Below are 20,361 nucleotides of genomic sequence, written 5' to 3' on the forward strand. Positions count from 1 at the left end.
CCAGTACCAAGCTGTTTTGAGTACAGTGTCATTGTAGTATAATTTGATATCAGGAAGTGTGTTACCTCCCACTTTATTCTTCATTTTCAAGATTGCTGAGGCTATTCATTTTCTTTTTTGTTTCCATATAAATTTTTAAAATATTTATTTTATATCTTTGAAGTATGCCATTGATATTTTAATAGGAATTGCATTGAATTTATAGGTTGCTTTGGGAAATATAGAGATTTTAATGATGTTTATTCTTCCTATTTATGAACACGGTATATGCTTCCACTTGTTTGTATCCTCTTTGATTTCTTTTATCAATGTTTTATAATTCTCCGAGTACAAGTCTTTTACCTCCTTGGTTAAATTTACTCTTATGTACTTTATTTTTTAGTTGTTGCAATAGGGAAGGGGATTGTTTCTTTAATTTCTTTTTCAGACAGTTTATTGTCGGTGTATAAAAACGCAACTGATTTTTGAATATTAACTTTATATTCTGCCACCTTGCCAAATTCGTTTATAAGGTCTAGTAGTTTTTTGACCGAGCCTTTAGGGTTTTCTATATACAGTATCATGTCATCAACAAATAATGATGGTTTTGCTTCTTCTTCTCCAATTTGGATGTCTTTTATTTCTTCTTCTTGTCTGATTTCTTGGCTAGGACTTCTCGAACTATGCTGAATAAGAGTGGTGAAAGGGGGCACCCTTGACTTGTTCCTGATCTTAAGGGGATTGCTTTTCATTTTTGCCGATTAATTATGGTGTTGGCTGTGGGTTTGTCATAGATGGCCTATATCATGTTGAAGTATGTTCCATGTATTCCCACTTGCTGAGAGTTTTGATTATAAATGGGTGCTGGATTTTATCAAATGCTCTTTCTGCATCTATTGATATTATCATGTGATTTTTATCCTTACTTTTGTTTATGTGACAAATCACATTGATTGATTTGTAAATATTGTAGCAGCCTTGACTCCCAAGAATAAATCCCACTTGATCATGATGTATGATTTAATTCATGTATTGCTGGATTTGGTTTGCTAATATTTTGTTAACAATTTTAGCATCTAGGACAGGTCGGGAACCTATGTCTCACGAGCCAGATGTGGCTCTTTTGATGGCTGCATCTGGCTCGTAGACAAATCTTCAATAAAAAAATAATGTTAAAAATATAAAACATTCTCATGTATTACAATCCATTCATTACCCACTGCTCATGTTCATGGTTGTGGGTGGCTGGAGCCAATCACAGCTGTCCTCTGGGACATCAAATTTTTATTGGATAATGCATAATGTGCACAGGTCATTGTATGGCTCTCACGAAATTACATTTTAAAATATGTGGTGTTGGCCCTGGCCGGATGGCTCAGTGGTAGAGCGTCGGCCTGGCGTGCAGAAGTCCCAGGTTCGATTCCCGGCCAGGGCACACAGGAGAAGCACCCATCTGCTTCTCCACCCCTCCCCCTCTCCTTCCTCTCTGTCTCTCTCTTCCCCTCCTGCAGCGAGGCTCCATTGGAGCAAAGATGGCCCGGGCGCTGGGGATGGCTCCTTGGCCTCTGCCCCAGGCACTGGAATTGCTCTGGTCACAACAGAGCATTGCCCCGGAGGGGCAGAGCATCGCCCCCTGGTGGGCGTGCCGGGTGGATCCCAGACGGGTGCATGCGGGAGTCTGTCTGTCTCTCCCCGTTTCCAGCTTCAGAAAAAAAAAAAAGTGGTGTTTATGGCTCTTTCAGCAAAAAAGGTTCCCAACCCCTGATCTAGGACCTAGATTTTAGGTTCATCAGGGATATTGGCCTACAGTTTTCTTTCTTTGTAGTGTCTTTACCTGGTTTTGGAATGAGGATTATGCTTGCCTCATAAAAAGAGTTTGGAAGCCTTCTCTCCTCTTGAATTTTTTGAAATAGCTTGAGAAGGATAGGTGTTAGTTCTTTGAATATTTGGTAAAATTTGCATGTGCAGCCATCTGGCTCAGGACTTTTGTTTGCTGGGAGATTTTTGATAACTATTTCAATTTCATTTGTTGTAATTGGTCTGTTTAGGTTTTCTGATTCTTCCAGATTGAGTTTTTTTATTTACGCATTTATTTTTTTATTTTGGAATTATTATTTATTATTATTATTAGTTTTACTAGGGTGACATCAATAAATCAGGGTACATATGTTCAAAGAAAACATGTCCAGGTTATCTTGTCATTCAGTTATGTTGCATACACATCACCCAAAGTCAGATTGTCCTCCGTCACCTTCTATCTAGTTTTATTTGTGCCCCTCCCCCTCCCTCTCTCCTCCTTCCCTCCTTTCACCCCCCCCCCCCGTAACTACCACACTCTTGTCCATGTCTCTTAGTCTCGTTTTTATGTCCCACCAATGTATGGAATCCTGCAGTTCTTGTTTTTTTCTGATTTACTTATTTCACTCTGTATAATGTTATCAAGATCCCACCATTTTGTTGTAAATGATTCGATGTCATCATTTCTTATGGCTGAATGGTGTATATGTGCCACATCTTATATACCATGGTGTATATGTGCCACATCTTCTTTATCCAGTCTTCTATTTTTTTTACAGTGATTAAAGCCTTTAAACAAACTCTTGCCCAATACAGCAAGAATCCATAAAAGAGTAGTGTCCTTAACATGTTCACCAAGTCCAAGTTGGCACCATCACCATGCCAAATCCCTGAAAAATGCAACCCAACCCCAGTTCAGTGTGCTAGGAGCTGTCACAAGGAGCAGTAGTCCAGGAAAAGTCCACATCCAGGAAAAGTCCGCATGGCACTGGAATTGTCACCATTCTATACTTTGCAGCTCATGACCAAGTCACAATGACTGCTGCTTCTAGCTGGTAATGATTCAGGTAGACTGGAAAAGCCATCTGCAGCATGTGTGGAGATGGAGCTTCTGTTCTCCTCTGCCTGGAGAGATGAGACCAGGTTGCTTTTCCCTGGAGCTCTGCGACTGTGGCATGGTAAAGAGAACCATGGGATACACTAACCTGGGTGGCAAAGGTAGATTCATAATAGAAGTTGGCAAAAGGGGTACCATGCTGTTTTGATTGTTGTGGCTCTATAATATAGTTTGAAGTCAGGTATTGTAATGCCACCAGCTTCATTCTTTTTCTTAAAGATTGCTTTGGCTATTTAGGGTTTTTTATAGTTCCATATAAATCTGATGGTTTTTTGTTCCATTTCTTTAAAAAATGTCATTGGAATTTTGATGGGAATTGCATTAAATTTGTATATTGCTTTGGGTAATATGGCCATCTTGATTATATTTATTCTTCCTAACTAAGAACAAGGAATATTCTTCCATCTCATTGGATCTTTTTCAATTTCCCTTAACAATGCTTTGTAATTTTCATTATATAGGTCCTTTACATTCTTTGTTATGTTTATTCTTAGGTATTTTATTTTTTTTGTTGCAATCGTGAAGGGGATTATTTTTTTTTAGTTCGTTTTCTAATATTTCATTGTTGGCATATAGAAAGGCTATGGACTTTTGTATGTTAATTTTGTATCTTGCGACCTTACTGTATTGGCATATTGTTTCTAGTAGTCTTTTTGTAGATTCTTTGGGGTTTTCGATGTATAGGATCATGTCATCTGCAAAAAGTGTTACCTTTACTTCTTCTTTTCCGATATGGATACCTTTTATTTCCTTGTCTTGTCTGATTGCTCTGGCTAGAACCTCTAGCACCATGTTAAATAAGAGTGGAGAGAGTGTACAACCCTGTCTTGTTCCTGTTTTAAGGGGGAAAGCCTTCAGTTTTTGTGCCATTTAATATGATGTTAGTTGATGGTTTATCATATATGGCCTTTATCATGTTGAGATATTTTCCTTCTATACCCATTTTGTTGAGAGTCTTAAACATAAAATTGTGTTGTCTTTTATCGAAAGCCTTTTCTACGATCATGTGGTTTTTGTTCTTTGTTTTGTTGATATGGTGTATTACATTACGCGTTTTACGTATGTTGAACCATCCTTGAGATTCTGGGATGAATCCCACTTGATCATGATCTATTATTTTTTTAATATGTTGTTGTATTTGATTTGCCAGTATTTTGTTTAGTATTTTAGCATCTGTATTCATTAGAGATATTGGTCTGTAGTTTTCTTTTTTTTGTGCCGTCCTTGCCTGGTTTCGGTATGTGGGTTATGTTGGCCTTGTAAAATGTGTTTGGAAGTATTGCTTCTTCTTCAATTTTTTAGAAGACTTTGAGTAGAATAGGAACCAAGTCTTCTTTGAATGTTTGATAGAATTCGCTAGTATAACCGTCTGGGTCTGGACTTTTATTTTTGGGAAGGTTTTTAATAGTTTTTTTCTATTTCTTTCCTACTAATTGGTCTGATTAGGCTTTCTGCTTCTTCTTGACTCAGTCTAGGAAGGTTGTATTGTTCTAGGAATTTATCCATTTCTTCTAGATTGTGGAATTTAGTGGCATAAAGTTTTTCATAGTATTCTACAATAATTCTTTGTATATCTATGATATCCGTGGAGATTTTTCCTCTTTCATTTTAGATTTTGTTTATATGAGTACTTTCTCTTTTTTTCTTGATGAGTCTTGCCAAGGGTTTGTCAATTTTGTTGATCTTTTCAAAGAACCAGCTCCTTGTTCTGTTAATTTTTTTATAGTTTTTCTGTTCTTTATTTCATTAATTTCTGCTCTGATTTTTATTATCTCCTTTCTTTGGCTGGTTTTGGGTTGTCTTTGTTCTTCTTTTTCCAGTTCTTTAAGGTGTGAAGTTAAGTGGTTCACTTGGGCTCTCTCTTGTTTGTTCATAAAGACCTGAAGTGATATGAACTTCCCTCTTATCACTGCTTTTGTTGCATCTCATAGATTCTGATATGTTGTATTGTCATTTTCATTTGTCTGTACATATCTTTTGATCTCTGCACTTATTTCTTCTTTGACCCATTCATTTTTTAAAAGTATGTTGTTTAGTTTCCACATTTTTGTGAATATTTTTTCCTCTTTTTTTTGCAGTTGAATTCTAGTTTCAAAGGTTTTATAATAAGAAAATATGCTTGGTACAACTTCGATTTTTCTGAATTTGTGGCCCAACATACAGTCAGTTATTGAGAATGATCCATGTACACTGGAGAAAAATGTATACTCTGTCACTTTGGGATGAAATGTCCTGTAGATGTCTATCATATCCAGGTGCTCTAGTGTTTTGTTTAAGGCCAATATATCTTTATTGATTTTCTGTTTGGATGACCGATCTAGAGCCGTCAGCGGTGTATTGAGGTCTCCAAGTATGATTGTATTTTTATCAATTTTTGTTTTAAGGTCAATATGTAGCTGTCTTATATATTTTGGTGCTCCTTGGATTGGTGTATATATATTAAGAATTGTTATGTCTTCTTGATTCAGTGTCCCCTTAATCATTATGAAATGACCATTTTTGTCTCTGAGTACTTTTACTGTCTTGTAGTCAGCATTATTAGATATGAGTGTTGCTACGCCTGCTATTTTTTGGATGTTATTTGCTTGGAATATTGTTTTTCAGCCTTTCACTTTGAATTTGTTTTTATCCTTATTGCTTAGAGGAGTTTCTTATAGACAGCATACAGTTGGATTTTCTTTTTTCATCCATTCTGCTACTCTGTGCCTTTTTATTGGTGAATTTAATCCATTTACATTTAGTGTAATGATTGATACTTGTTGGTTCCCTATTGCCATTTTATACATTGCTGTCAGTTTTGTGTCTTGTTTGATTTTTCTCTTTTGTTTTTCTATCCTTTGTTTTTGTTTGGTTGTATTCCATACTTCTTTCCTCTGTTGCTATTTTTTTAAAATCATGTGCTTCTGTGGTGGTTTTTTCAAGGGTGGTTACCATTAAGTAATGAAAAGGGTTCCTACCCTGTTCATTGTAATGTACTATCTATTTTTTTTTTTTTTTTTTTTTTCTTAATTTTATTTATTCATTTTTAGAGAGGAGAGAGAGAGAGGGAGAGAGAGAAACAGAGAGAGAGAAGGGGGAGGAGCTGGAAGCATCAACTCCCATGTGTGCCTTGACCAGGCAAGTCCAGGGTTTCGAACCGGCGACCTCAGCATTTCCAGGTCGACACTATATCCACTGTGCCACCACAGGTCAGGCCATAATGTACTATCTTGTGAGTACTTTTGTACTCCATTTTCCTTTACTACTGTTAATTTCCGTCTTCTCCCCCTTTTTTTGTTTGTTTTTGTTGTCACAGTTTAAATTTGGTTTTATTGTTTTCTTGGTGGAGCTTTTACTTGTGGTTTAGTTTTGTTTTGTTCTTTGTATCTGTTTGGAAGACCCCCCCCCTTTAGTAATTCCTGGAGTGAGGGTTTTCTGATGATAAATTCCCTCATCTTTTCTGTATCTGTGAATGTTTTTATTTCTCCTTCATATTTTAAGTATAGCTTTGATGGGTATTGTATTTGTGGCTGAAAGTTCCTCTCTTTCAGGACTTTAAATATTGTGGTCCACTCTCTTTTAGCTTGTAGAGTTTCTGTTGAGAAATCCGATGATTGTCTAATGGGCCTTCCTTTATATGTTGTATTCTTCTTTTCCCTAGCTGCCTTGAGAATTTTTTTGTTGTCATTGGATTGTTCCAATTTCATTATGATGTGCCTTAGAGTAGGTTTTTTGGGGTTAAGAAAACTCGGATTTCTATTTGCTTCTTGAATTTGAGGCTTTAGTTCTTTCCACAGGCTTGGGAAGTTCTCATCTATTATTTGTTTGAATATATTCTGCATTCCATTTTCTCTCTCTTCTCCCTCTGATATACCTACTATTCTTATGTTATTCTTTTTGATGGAATCAGACAATTTCTGTAGGGCTTTCTCATTTTTGTTAATTTTTGAATCTCTTCTCTCTGTTGTGACTCAAGTTGCTTATCTTCTATTTCACTAATCCTACCTTCTTTCTATCTGGCCTGTTCTATTAGGTAAGTTTGTTACCTCGTTTTTCAGCTAGTGAATTGAGTTTTTCATCTCTGTTTGATTTGTTTTTATAGTTTCATCTTCCTTGGTAATATATTTTTTGTGTTTGTTGAGTTGTTTTCTGAGCTCCCTAAATTGCCTTTCTGTGTTTTCTTGTATATCTCTGAGTATTTTTAGGATTTCTATTTTAAATTCTCTGTCATTTAGCTCCAAGGTTTCCAATATATTAAATTTTTTCTCCATAGATTTTTCCTCATCTATCTGTGCTACCTCTCTGTCTTTTGTATCCATGATATTCGATTTCCTTTTTCTTAATGGCATCTGAGGGTGGTTTTGTTGATAGTACTTTGTATTTAGTGTGGAACTGCTGAATGCTTCAAGGATAGATTTTTCTGTGTCTGGTTGAAGATCTTGAATTTTTGGGGAGATTTATCATTATCGATTCTTACGGCACCATTTCTGTCCAAATTGAGTTTTGAAAGATTATGTGTTTCTAGGAATTTATCTCTTTCGTGTAGGTTGACCAATTTTTTCGCTTACAGATCTTCATAGTATTTTCCTAGAATCCTTTGTATTTCTGCGATGTCAGTTGTTACTTCTGCACTTTCATTTTTAAATTTATTTGAGTCCTCTCTCTTTTTTTCTTGGTGAGTCTGGTTAAAGGTTCATCAATCTTATTTACCTTCTCAAAGAACCAGCTCTTGGTTTCCTTGTTCTTCTGTATTGCTTTTAAATGGAGGATTAAGTTGTTTATTTGAGCTTTTTTTGCTTCTTAATGTATGCGTGTAATGCTATGAACTTCCCTCTCAGGACTGCTTTTGCTGTGTCCCATAGATTGTGAGTTGTTTTACATTCATTTTTTATTTGTTTCAAGGAAATTTTTTATTTTTTCTTTGATCTCATTGTTAACCCATTTGTTATTTAATAACATGCTATTTAGACTCAAAGTGTTTGAATGTTTTTCAGTTTTTTTATTGTAGTTGATTTCTAGTTTCATGCTATTGTGATCCAAGAAAATGCTTGATATGATTTCAGTCTTCTTAAATTTATTGAGACTCGTTTTATGTCCTAACATGTGGTCTATCCTAGAGAATGTACCATGAGCATTTGAAGAGAATGTGTATTCTGCTGCTTTGGGATGAAAGGTTCTTAACATATCTATTAAATCCAGTTGGTCTAGTGTGTCATTTAAGGCTGCTGTTTCTTTGTTAATTTTGTCTGGAGGATCTATCACTTGATGTTAGTAGGATATTAAAGTCCCCTACTATTACAGTATTGCTATTGATCTCGCCCTTTATGTTAATTAAAATTTGCTTTATGAGGCCCTGGCCGGTTGGCTCAGTGGTAGAGCATTGGCCTGGCGTGCGGAAATCCCAGGTTTGATTCCCAGCCAGGGCACACAGGAGAAGTACCCATCTGCTTCTCCACCCCTCCCCCTCTCCTTCCTCTGTGTCTCTCTCTTCCCCTTCCGCAGCTGAGGCTCCATTGGAGCAAAGATGGCCCGGGTGCTGGGGATGGCTCCATGGTCTCTGCCTCAGGCGCTCGAGTGGCTCTGGTCACAACAGAGCGTTGCCCCAGATGGGCAGAGCATCACCCCCTGATGGGTGTGCTGGGTGGATCCTGGTCGGGCGCATGCGGGAGTCTGTCTGACTGCCTCCCTGTTTCCAGCTTCAGAAAAATACACACACACACACACACACACACACACACACAAATAATTAGCTTTATGTATTTAGGTGCTCCTATATTAGGTGCATAGATATTGCAATGGTTATATTCCCATGTTGGATTGCTCCCTTTATCATTATGTAGTGACCTTCTTTATCCCTTAATATAGCCCACTTTTAAGTTTATTTTGTCTGATACAAGTATTGTTACCCCAGCTTTTTTTTCATTTCCATTTGCATGAAATATTTTTTTCCATTCTTTCACTTTCAGTCTGTGTATCTTTTGTTTGGAGGTGGCTTTCTTGTAGACAGCATATGTACGGATCCTGTTTTCTTATCCACGCAGCTACTCTGTCTTTTGATTGGAGCATTTAATCCATTTACATTTAAAGTTTTTATTGATATTTAGTTGTTAATTGCCATTTTATTCTTTCAATCTACATTCTTTTTCTAGATTTTTTTTCTTTGTTCTGTTTACAACAGGCTTCTTAACATTTCTTGCAGTATTTGTTTGGTTGTAATGAATTCATTGAGTTTTTTTTTTTTTAATCTGGGAAGCTTTTTATTTCTCCTTTGATTTTAAATGATAGCCTTGCTGTATAAAGAAGTCTTGGTTGTAGGTTCTTGTTTTGCATCTCTCTGAATATGTCTTGCCAGTCTCGTCTGGCCTCAAGTGTTTCTGTTGAGAAGTCGGATATCATTCTTATGGGGGGCTTCTCTGTAGATAATTAACTGCTTTTCTTACAGCTTTTAGTATTTCTTTGTTTCTTATCTTTGGTATTTTAATTATGATGTGTCTTAGTGTAGGTCTCTTTGGGTTCCTCTTTAATGGGACTCTGTGCTTCTTGAACTTATGTGAGTTTTTCCTCCATCAATTTAGGGTTGTTTTCAGCTATGATTTCTTCAAACAGGTTCTCTATCTGTTGTTCTTTTTCTTCTCCTTCAGGAACGCCTATGATGAGGATGTTGTTTGTCTTCATGTCACAGAGCTCTCTTAGAGTTTCGTCTGACATTTTTAGGCTCTTTTATTTTTGCTGCTCTGCTTCTGTGCTTTTGTTTATCTTGTCTTCTACTGATTTGGTCCTCTGCTTCATCCAGCCTGCTTTTTTTTTCCTTGTAGTGCCGTCTTCATTTCTGATATTTTATTTGTCATTTTTGAGTGATTTTTTTTTTTATGATCTCAATGTCCTTTCTGATGCTTGCTATCTATTTAGTTCCTCATTATGTCCATCCATTGTTGCTCTAAGATCCTTGAACATCCTGAAAATCACTGTTTTAAACTCTGTATCTGGTAGTTTGGTTACTTCCATCTCATTCATTTCTTTTTCTGGGAATTTCTCTTGTTGATTCATTTGGATTGCATTTTTCTGTTTTCCCATTTTTTCCATGAATAGATTGCTCCTTTGGGTGTGTTGATTGTGTAGCTAGCTGAGTCTGGGGTTTTTGTTTTCTGCCTCCAGCTTCCAGTTGTATTGTTTCTAGATATTCTTGGGTTGGCATCATCTGTTGTTTGTATTCCACTGTTGTCTACTTTTCTGCAGCTACTGTTCTTTTTGCTGTTTGTGTCGGCATTTTCTGTGCCTTAGATGTGTCAGGTGTGATGAGCCTTTCCTTAAGATACCACTCTATCAAGGGATGTTAGGTCCTGAACTGATGCTCTTTGCATCTGGCTGCTGGATTTACCAGCCCTGGACCTCCCTGGCAGGAACTTGGTGCAGACCATTGGGGGTCACTGCCTATGAATGGCTCTTAGCAACCTTCTTGGAGCCACAAGCAGTCCAGGGTTTGTGGTTGCCTTTGCTGGAGACCCAGGTGCCATTGTAAATATCAACTTCACTAATAGGCTGGCTTTTATCTACTCTTGGTCTGGGGAAAGTCTGCTTAAAAATTCCAAGTTCCCCTAAGTCCTGATTTCTGCTACCTCTTATTACTGGCTGCTTGTTGGGCTCAGCATGGTAATTCAGAGATTAGGAAGTGTAGTGAGTTTGGGTTGCCCCTTGGCTTCAGTTGTCATTGTATCCAGACTGTTTTTTCTTTTTCTTTTTTTTTCAGCCCTCAGTTGAGTGTGGCCACATTAGTCCAGTGGGTGTGGCTTCTGAGATCCAGAGGTATTGTCTGCCCACTGGCCGCCACTCTCTGCCCTCCCACTCTCTGGCGAGTACTCAACAGTGTGAAGGGGGGCGGTGTAGCTCATGCCTCAGCACACAAAACCTGTGCCCCTGACGTGCCCCCTTCTGAGCGACTCTGCCCTGACTTGAGCAGGAAACACTGGTGGGCAGGGTGATTGCTTCCCTTTGCTTGTGCTGCTGAAAGGTGTTGCTTCTCGAAGGAAAAATGGCCACTTTAGTATTGGCAAATAACTCAGCACAGGATGGCCTTCCCCCACAGTGTCTCTCCCTAGGTGTCCGAGTTTATACTCTCCCCCTGCACCTCTAGTCCTCTTAGCTCTTTCTGCCACCAGAGCCCTGGGTAAGTGGCTGTGAAGGAGGTTTTCTGCATGGACCCTTTAAGAGAGAACCTGGGTCTGAGAGTTCTGTTTCTCGCAAATAGTAACCCGGCTCTTTTCTCAGCTAAATGCTGTCTGGCGCCTCTTCTAGGCTCTGGGGCTCTAGGCTGAGGCTCTGCCTGGGGCTGAGTGTCCACACCTCTCAGGGCAACCCACCCTGCTGTGAGAGTCCCTCCAGTCCACCACTCACTCCTTGGAGCAGGGCAGCCCTTTCTGCATCTCTGCCCTTCCTACCAGTCTCAGTTTGGCTTTGGTGATCATTGATTATGGACTACTCTTCCTTTAGTTCATAGTTGATTTTTCAAGATGACTGCTGTTAAATTAAGTTGTAATCCAATTTGGTCCTGGGAGGTGGCAGTTGCAATGTCCTCCTACTCCATCGCTATTTTCTGAATCTTCCTGTTTAACTTTTTAAACTAGTGTAATCTGATGTTATTCAGGTGTATTGAAATGAAACATTTTTATACAAATTTCCTAGGAAGAGGACACCAAAACAAAAACTCAGGAGGAGGACTGCACACACAAGAAGGAGCAGGAAATAATTATGTTAAAGGACTTACAAGAAAGATTAGAAAGAATAAAGGTAATCTTTCTTTTTCTCTCCTTGTTCTAGGGGTTTGATTCTTTGTTTAAAACAATGTTGGGCACATAATATCATGTTTTTGAAAATCATAGTTAAGTGATACGCCAGCCATAGTTGTTTTTCTACTCTACTCTGTTCTTCCTTATTGAAAGATCTGACCTCCTACCTAGAACAGTCTCCTTTCATTGATCACACTTCTCCCTCATGGACTGCTGGTGGGCATTACAGTGATGCCTCAATGTAGAAAATGTCTCAGAGCAAAGCTCCTTTGAAGAAAGTTACTGAGGTCATGGTAGGGGTTGGTGGAATTAGGTTTTCTTCTCACCTGGGCTAGAAATTGCAGGAATTGTGTGGGAAGAAGCAGGTCTCTCTGAGAGGCCAGAGTGCAGGCTTTTTGTATGGAAGAACCTCACTTTGTGTCACTCATATGCCTCACCTGGGAGTAAGACGGGGCCTTTTAGGGCACCCTGAGGAGGCCAGAGAGCTGCAGCTCTCCTCACTTACAGGGAGAGAAATATACACGGGAAAAATAATTCTTATCTTTCCTATGTGTATATTTTTTCTAATAACAAAAGTTCTGACAGTGTCACATTACTGGGGTATATTCTTTTTACTAAGATCTGCTTCAGTCATGGTATCTTCAGACTAAAATTATATTTTAAAAGTTCTGATTGGTTTGCAATAATATTTGCTTAATCTAATGAATTTTGAAGTCTGCAAAATTAGGAGTAATCATTTGGATTACTGTGTTTCCATAAGTACAGTTTTCACTTCAGTGGTGCAGTAGATAAAGCGTCGACCTGGAATGCTGAGGACACCAGTTCAAAACCCTGGGCTTGCCTGGTCGAGGCACATATGGGAATTGATGCTTCCTGCTCCTCCCCCCTTCTCTCTCTCTCTCAAATGAATAAATAAAGTCGGAAAATAATGTATAGTTATGACCACTCAAAGCATTTCCTGCATGAATGAGACCAGGCCTAAAGTAGTTCAACTGCTACCTCAAGAACTTTTTTTTTAATTCATTTTAGAAAGGAGAGAGAGAGGGAGGGAGAGAGAGAGAGAGAGAGGGAGAGAGAGAGACACAAAGAGGAGGGGGAGGAGCAGGAAGCATCAACTCCCATATGTGCCTTGACCAGGCAAGCCCAGGGTTTCGAACTGGCAACCTCAGCATTTCCAGGTCGACGCTTTATCCACTGCGCCACCACAGGTCAGGCCAAAAACTTTTTTTTTAAGAGAGACAGACAGACAGGAAGGGAGAGAGATGAGAAGCATCAACTCTTTGTTGTGGCACTTTAGTTGTTCCTTGATTGCTTCTCATATGTGCCTTGACCAGGGGGCTCCAGCAGAGCCAGTGACCCCTTGCTCAAGCCAGCGAACATGGGATCATGTCTGTGATCCCACGCCAGGGCGACCTCAGGGTATCAAACCTGGTACTCAGCATCCTAGGCCAACACTTTCAACTGCCCCACCATTTGGTCAGACTCAACTGCTACCTCAAGTTCTTGTGCCAATGAAGCTTTGGAGTAGTTGCTGATATTCTCTACATCAGGGAAATGGAAATAATCAACTTCTTCATGACCACTGTCTCGTATTTCATCTGTTTTCATGTTTGAAATTTTATGTTTCTTTAAATAGAGAATTGAGGAAATTACGAAGCAGACAAGAAAGACAGATTTGAATGCCTCAAAGGTAGTCTTCGTGCTCTACCAGCAGTGTATAAAAATTCCTGTTGCTTCACATTCTTTTTAAGTTTTGCTAATCTGTTGGTAATGAAATAAAATATCACATTGCATTTCCCTGATTATTTAAAAGATAGAGGATGTTTACCAGATCTTTAGTTATCTTTCAGGTTTTTATCTTGTGTCAAATGTTTATTTAAATCTTTTCCCCCAGAATATTTGGGCTGACATGGTCTTTTTCGTACTAATCTGTTGTTCTGTAAATGTCCTAGATTCTATTTATTTCTTGATCATATGTATTACAGATAGCTTCTCCCACTTTTATGTTTTTTTGTCTTTTTTTTTTCTTTTTGATTTGTTGATTGGGTTGTGTGCCCATCACCTGAAGTCTTTTCTTTACATTACTAAATTTTTTAATAACTTTTTTATTACTAATGGATTTGGGTGCCTTTTCAAGTGCTTGCTGGTCATTTGGATATTTTGTTTTGTAGTGTGCCTTTCCATGTCCTTTGCCCATGTGTCAGTTGGGTTGTCTTTCTTTTTGATTGATCTATAGGAGTTTCTACCTGCTTTGTGAGTTCTTCGGATATATGTATTGTAGGTATCAGCCCCCATGCTGCAGTTTGCGTCACACTCTCATAATATCTTGTGATGAACACAAGTTCTTTTGAATGAACTCAAATTTGACATTTTCTACCTGTACGGTTACAGCTTTTGGGTCTTTCTCATGAATCTTTGCCTGCCTTAATTAATGTCCTTTCTTTTGATGGATCTCATGCATTCAAGGTATTTTCTCTGTGCTATAAGACATGTTTTGCCAGTTTATAGTTTTCCAGTTATGGCCATTCATATCTTTATTGAGATTTAGAACAGAAATATAATTTCTGAAAAGTCCTGTGTGTCACCATCTCAAAGATCATTTAACCGTTGACCTGAGACATTTATCTCAAGCAGCAGCCAGGAACTTCCTTGGTCATTCAGCCGTGGGCCCCACCTTGGCATTGTTTGGACTCGGAACAGGAAAAGACCAGATGCCATCCTGAAGTGTTTGTGCCTGGGCTCCCTCTCAGGGAAGTCTTCATTATCGTGTGTCTTTCCTAGCTGGAAGACACACTTAGGGCCATCTGTCCTGTTTCCTGCAGATTCTTGGGGCCAAAGAGTTGAGATGTTTTACCTTTTAATTGAAATGATGAAAGCTAGTCATCAATCCAGCCTTGAAATTTGTCTTCTTTGAAAGAACTGTGTCAGAATGATTGCATATTTAGATGTAACCTTGATTTTCTTTGAAAGAACTGTGTCAGAATGATTGCATATTTAGATGTAACCTTGATTTTCTTTTTCACCATAGGTCGCACGAACATCCATCCGTGATCTCTGCAGAGAACAGGAGGCTGAGGATAAGTCAGAAGGTGATGATACAGATTCTCTTCATGGCTTCCATCCGCCAGGTTTGCTTGCCTTTTGAGTTTTGCTAGTCACTGTTTAAGAGCTGGACTGTGCCTAGGTTCATCCAGGGACTCCTCTGCATCCGAGCTGTGGGACTGTGGGCAAGGCAGTTCGTGTCTGTGTGTGCTCAGGGTTCCTGTCTGAAAAAGGGGAAGCTGTTTTCCTAGGGTGGGGACGGAAGTTCAGTGAGACCATCTGTGTAGTGCTGAGAGAATAGTGCCTGACAGTAGGACTCTCAGTAACTCTTTGCTGCTGTTGCACCTGTCACTATTTTACAGGTTGTGCTGAAACACTGTAGATGGCAGCTCCTTCTCAGCTGAATGTGAGGCTCACTAGCATTTCATAGCTTGGGGCTTCCTAATGCATCCATGCTTGACCATGGGTGGAGTGCTACTTCCTACTTTATTAAAAAAAGTTAAAATCATGTCGTGATTATTATGCCTGCCCTCTAAAATGCATTATTGATTCCATTATGAGTAGGAACTGCTTTATGGCATCTGAAAAAACACGTTTGTCCACTCTTCCTCCCACAAGTTAGGTCTTCCACTAGGCAGAGATACAGAAATGAAGAGACGGCCCTCAGCTTTGAGCAGCCATACAGGCTGTGGGGAGCAGATATATGAGCAAACAGTGATACTGCCCCAAGCTGGTTGCGTTGAAAGAAATTTGGCCAAAATGCAGTGAGAGCATAGCAGTACGGGCAGGCAGGTGTAGGGGTATGCCATAGGGCACTGGAAAGTAGAAGAGGTAACAGTGCAGGTGAGACTGAAATAAGAGACAGAACTGGCTGGGTGGGTAATCAGGAGGAGTAAGAAGCATGGTGTGGCTTGACCAAGTGGCAGTGGATAGAATGTTGGACCAGGAGGCAGAGGAGCCAGGTTTGAAACCCTGAGTTTTCCGGCTTGAGCGCAGGGTCACTGGCTTGAGCATGAGATCATAGACATGACCTCATGGTCTCTGGCTTGAGCCCAAGGTTACTGGCTTGAGCAAGGGGTCACACTGGCTCTGTTGTAGCTCCCCGGTCAAGGCACATATGAGAAAGCAATCAATGAACAACTAAAGCGCTGCAATGAAGGATTGATGCTTCTCATCTTTATCTCCTCTGGTTTGTCTGTCCCTATCTGTCCCTCTTCTCTGTCTCTCTCATCAAAAAAAAAAAAAGGCAGGAGCCTGGTGCGGTTCTGCCCTCTGGCCTAGCATTCTTTCCTGCCAAAGCAGAGAGTGCAAATTCCTTAAAGTGCCCCTTTGTGATATGAGGGCACGGCAGGCAGGTGTGCTGGCCAGCAGCCTGGACCGCAGTGGCAGGGGCTGCTGGGCCTCTGTCTCTAGAGTCCCACCTGTGACTTCCTGCCGTCAGACAGACATGCCCCCAGCCCATTGGCTTAACAGCCTTTGCTCTTCTTGTGTTTGTGGTTGACACTCCAGGTTTGAACTTTTCTCTTTTTCTAGCTTTTGTAAAGAGCATGACTTCATCTGCAAAACTCAGGACAGGTTTTAGAAGTATGAAAAAAACCCCCAGGCTGCTGTTTTTAGACGTCAATTCTGATAAAATCCTTACAAAGCCAAGATCATCTTTAAAACGTAAGGTGAAAGCACGAAAGTTTATCAGGTGAGTCACTCAGCGAGCTTATCAGATAAACTTGGCATTTTGATTGACATTCATAGAATGATACACAAGGTTAGTTACTGAGCCAAACACTGTGTCAAGCACTTGACTTGTCTTACAGAAACAAACTAATCCCCACAGCAGTCTTGCTAAGTAAGGATTACATCCCCATCTTTAGAGGTAAGGAAACTGAGTCATGAAGAGATTAGGGGTCTTATTTGCCCAACATCCCACTGTTCCAGGGCAGTACCCAAATTCACACCTAGATATATCTGACCCAAAACTGTGTTTTGGTTCACACTGATTAATGTTGTCTCATTGATTTGAGTGACTGCTGTATTATTTGAGTGACCGGCTATTTTACATTACCTATTTTAATTCATTGCATCTCTGAGGTCAATATTACTGACCTCATTTTACATATGGGTCAGAGGTTAGGTCAGAACAGTGGCAACAGATTATAAGAAAGGAAGGCTTTTGGGGTGATTACCTGAGAGGCCCATGGACACACCCTACTAAGAGGCACAGTGATGATGTGTAAAGAGTGCTGGAGTTAAAAACAAAACAACCCCACATTAGGCCTCACTTCACCTTACTGACCATGTCACAGTCAGCTTGAAGTAGAGAAAGCTTTTCTTTTTTTCTTTTTCATTTTTCTGAAGCTGGAAACAGGGAGAGACAGTCAGACAGACTCCCGCATGCGCCCGACCGGGATCCACCCGGCACGCCCACCAGGGGCGACACTCTGCCCACCAGGGGGCGATGCTCTGCCCATCCTGGGCGTCGCCATGTTGCGACCAGAGCCACTCTAGCGCCTGAGGCAGAGGCCACAGAGCCATCCCCAGCGCCCGGGCCATCTTTGCTCCAATGGAGCCTCGGCTGCGGGAGGGGAAGAGAGAGACAGAGAGGAAAGCGCGGCGGAGGGGTGGAGAAGCAAATGGGCGCTTCTCCTGTGTGCCCTGGCCGGGAATCGAGCCCGGGTCCTCTGCACGCTAGGCCGATGCTCTACCGCTGAGCCACCGGCCAGGGCGAGAAAGCTTTTCTAAAGCCTTCACACTTAACTACTCCTAGATCTTTTGTAGGATACGATTTGAAAACGAGTTTGTTCTGTGATCTCCAGGGCTCCTTCCAGCCTTCCCATTTTAGGATTCTGAAAGCTCATTTACTTCCAAGGCATTTCTTAAAAGTTAAAATATAAATCTTCTTTCCAGGTTATCCACCAGAATAATAACCAACCAACTAACAAAAACCAGAAAGACAACTGAAACTAGCAACACCATGGTACCATACGAAGATTTATACACACTGTCACCAGAATCTATATGTGAGCAGATACTAGAAGATGCTGACAGTGAGACTGCTGTGTCTCGTATATTTCCTTGTGGCCAAAACCAGAGTCCGGAAGGACTCACAGCATTCCACCAAAGTCCCCAGACTCCTTTAGATGACAAAGACAGAAACGAATCTGATTCCGCTTGCTCAGGTAAGGCTTTATCCCACCTTTACTTTGTTGGAAAGGAAGTTGACTTTGAACAGTTCTGGTTCTTGCTGTCCCAGGGCCATCTTGGCATCATGTAACTTGGGAGGTGAGGGAGAAGACAGTGGTGGGTCTAAAACCTAGCTTGATGTCAAACCATGAAGTTAGTTTTTAGAGAGTAAATGACTTGATTCTAATTTTTTTTCTTGTTTTCCAAGTGAGAGGAGGGAAGATAGACAGGCTCCTTCATGCATCCCAACTGGGATGCAGCCAGCAACGCCCCCATCTGGGGCCAATGCTCTGCCTATCTGGGGCCATGCTCTCAACCTAGCTATTTTTAGCACCTGAGGCGGAGGCGCCACAGAGTCATCCTCAGCACCTGGCTGATGTGCTCTAACCCATTGAGCCATGGCTATGGGAGAAGAAGAATGAGAGAGTGAGAGAAGCGGGAGGGTGAGGGATGGAGAAGCAGATGGTAACTTCTCCTGTGTGCCCTGACTGGCAATTGAACCCTGGACTTCCACACGCTGGGCCGACGCTCTACCACTGAGCCAACCGACCAGGGCCTTGCTTCTAATTTTTATGTCCTTCATTTCCTGCCAAATAATACACTCAGATCCTCTGGGCTCCTGATCTACTAGCTCAGTGGTCAGCAAACTCATTAGGCAACAGAGCCAAATATCAACAGAACAACGATTGAGATTTCATTTGAGAGCCAAATTTTTTAAACTTAAACTATATACATAGGGACATTCCTTATTGAGGTAGTGCCCGCACATGGTATTTTGTGGAAGAACCACACTCAAGGGGCCAAGGAACTGCATGTGGCTCGCGAGCCGAGCCGCGGTTTGCCGACCAGGGCCCTGGCTGCTTTCCAGCATGCAGATTGTCATTTAGGGCAGAGGGTTTATGAGGTCTTGAATGTATCTCAATTTATATTCCAAAAACCAAAAGGCCTTTGTTTTTCTTTCCTTGAAAAGCTCTCTTTGAGGTTGAGGCAGCATGGACTCAGCTGGGGGTTGGGCGTGTGGAGAACATGCGTAAGAGCACCAGTGTGTCAGCAGCTGGGGGTGGCTTAGGGTCCCAGGGCTGCCCCAAAGGAAGGAAGGCCAGGGCCCAGTTGATGTGAGACTGACATCTTTTCTAGAATCTTCTTTCTTTTCTTTTTCCCTCTGGTCAGATGTGTAAGCCTCGTGCAGCCTGGAAGAGAATTTCTCCTCCGCTCTGCGTTTTAACTTCCAGGCCCATCTCCTAAAATTTCTCTGCTTTCGACTTGAAGGAGACAAAGAAAATAACCATCCCAAAACATCAGAATGTTATTTCAGCAGATCTCAGAAGATGTTTACTCATACCATCTTGATACTTCCCACCAAAACGTTCTGAGTAAAGAATGTGTTGTTTTCTTTTAAAAATCTCCATTGTCTCTTACTCCTGGCCTTTCCTGTCAACGTGTTTGAGTGTGCATCAATGGTGTCTTTATACAGTAGTAACTTTATTATTCTTAAGTTGATTTTGAGAGATCAACTTGTTTTTCCGTTTCCTCGTGTTATTGTTGGTTGACTCCTGTACACGCCCTGACCTTGGTGTGTTGGGAATGACGCTCTACCCAGCTAGGCTGCCTGGCCAGGGCTAAAGTGATAACTCTTGAACTGCTGAAAAAAATCTCTATGGAGAGAACACTTTTCTCCCAGTACAGATTTGAAATCATAAAATAGTGTTTATTCTATTTCAGCATCATGTTAATTTAGCAGTTAAAACCCCCATTTGATCTTGTGGAGCATATCACATAATGGGTTATGCAAGGGATTCAGGATTTCTCATAAGAGCTTTGTTGGGATTGTTTCTAATATATTAATAACAAAGGTTGCCAAGTATAGTAAAACATATTTTATCATTATGTATGTGTAACTTTAACTGCCAGCTGAGTACACAAGCACTGACCCCCCCCCCCCCCAATGCTGGTAGTCCTAGGAAGTGTATCTCGCCACCGTTAGCATCTCTCATGCTCTTGTCAGTACTTCCTTCTGGAGCACATATTGGGTTCTCTACAGGAATAAGTATTACTTTGACTGTCTACATAAGGCAGTATTTGGCTCTTACCTGCTAGAGTATGTTGAATGCCTATAAATGCCCACTGGGTATAATTTTGTTCTGTTCATGCCCTCCAGTCCTGCCTTCAGCGTCCATTCCGGCGTGGAATAGCGAACTGGAACTTGTTTGCCTCTCTCTAGCTGCTGGCTGCGAGCGAGGATGGGAGCAGTGCTGTCTCCAGTCCCTGTGATAGATAGGCCCACACACAGTGTATACACGTGTGCGCCCGCACAGGACACGTTTGCTGAAATGTATTGAGTCCTGATTAAAATTTGAATGCAAATTAGTTGTCCTAAAGCTGGTGAGTTTTCTGGGAAGTCACAAACAGTTCAAAGTAGGCCTGTACTCCTTTCTCGTCACCAGTCTCAGATTAGTAACAGGAAGTGATTATTTCCTAGTTGTTTGT

General features: G+C 40.7%; 1 protein-coding gene across 4 annotated transcripts in view; it reads left to right on the forward strand.

Moving 5' to 3' along the window:
- Positions 1-19,230, forward strand: part of MAP7D3 (MAP7 domain containing 3) — a 56,829-nt gene extending 37,599 nt beyond the window's left edge. For 3 of the 4 annotated variants that reach the window (XM_066249069.1, XM_066249070.1, XM_066249071.1), the window contains 5 exons: positions 11,552-11,656; positions 14,684-14,744; positions 16,231-16,390; positions 17,599-17,870; positions 19,045-19,230. In XM_066249069.1, coding sequence (XP_066105166.1) covers positions 11,552-11,656; positions 14,684-14,744; positions 16,231-16,390; positions 17,599-17,870; positions 19,045-19,052 — 606 coding nt within the window. In that variant the 3' untranslated portion in view covers positions 19,053-19,230. The remainder of the gene's footprint in view (positions 1-11,551; positions 11,657-14,683; positions 14,745-16,230; positions 16,391-17,598; positions 17,871-19,044) is intronic. The other variant, XM_066249072.1, reaches the window with a different exon arrangement.
- The last annotated feature ends 1,131 nt before the right edge of the window (positions 19,231-20,361 follow it).

This window comes from Saccopteryx bilineata, chromosome X (genome assembly GCF_036850765.1).
Source record: "Saccopteryx bilineata isolate mSacBil1 chromosome X, mSacBil1_pri_phased_curated, whole genome shotgun sequence".
NCBI classification, from domain to species: Eukaryota; Metazoa; Chordata; class Mammalia; order Chiroptera; family Emballonuridae; genus Saccopteryx; species Saccopteryx bilineata.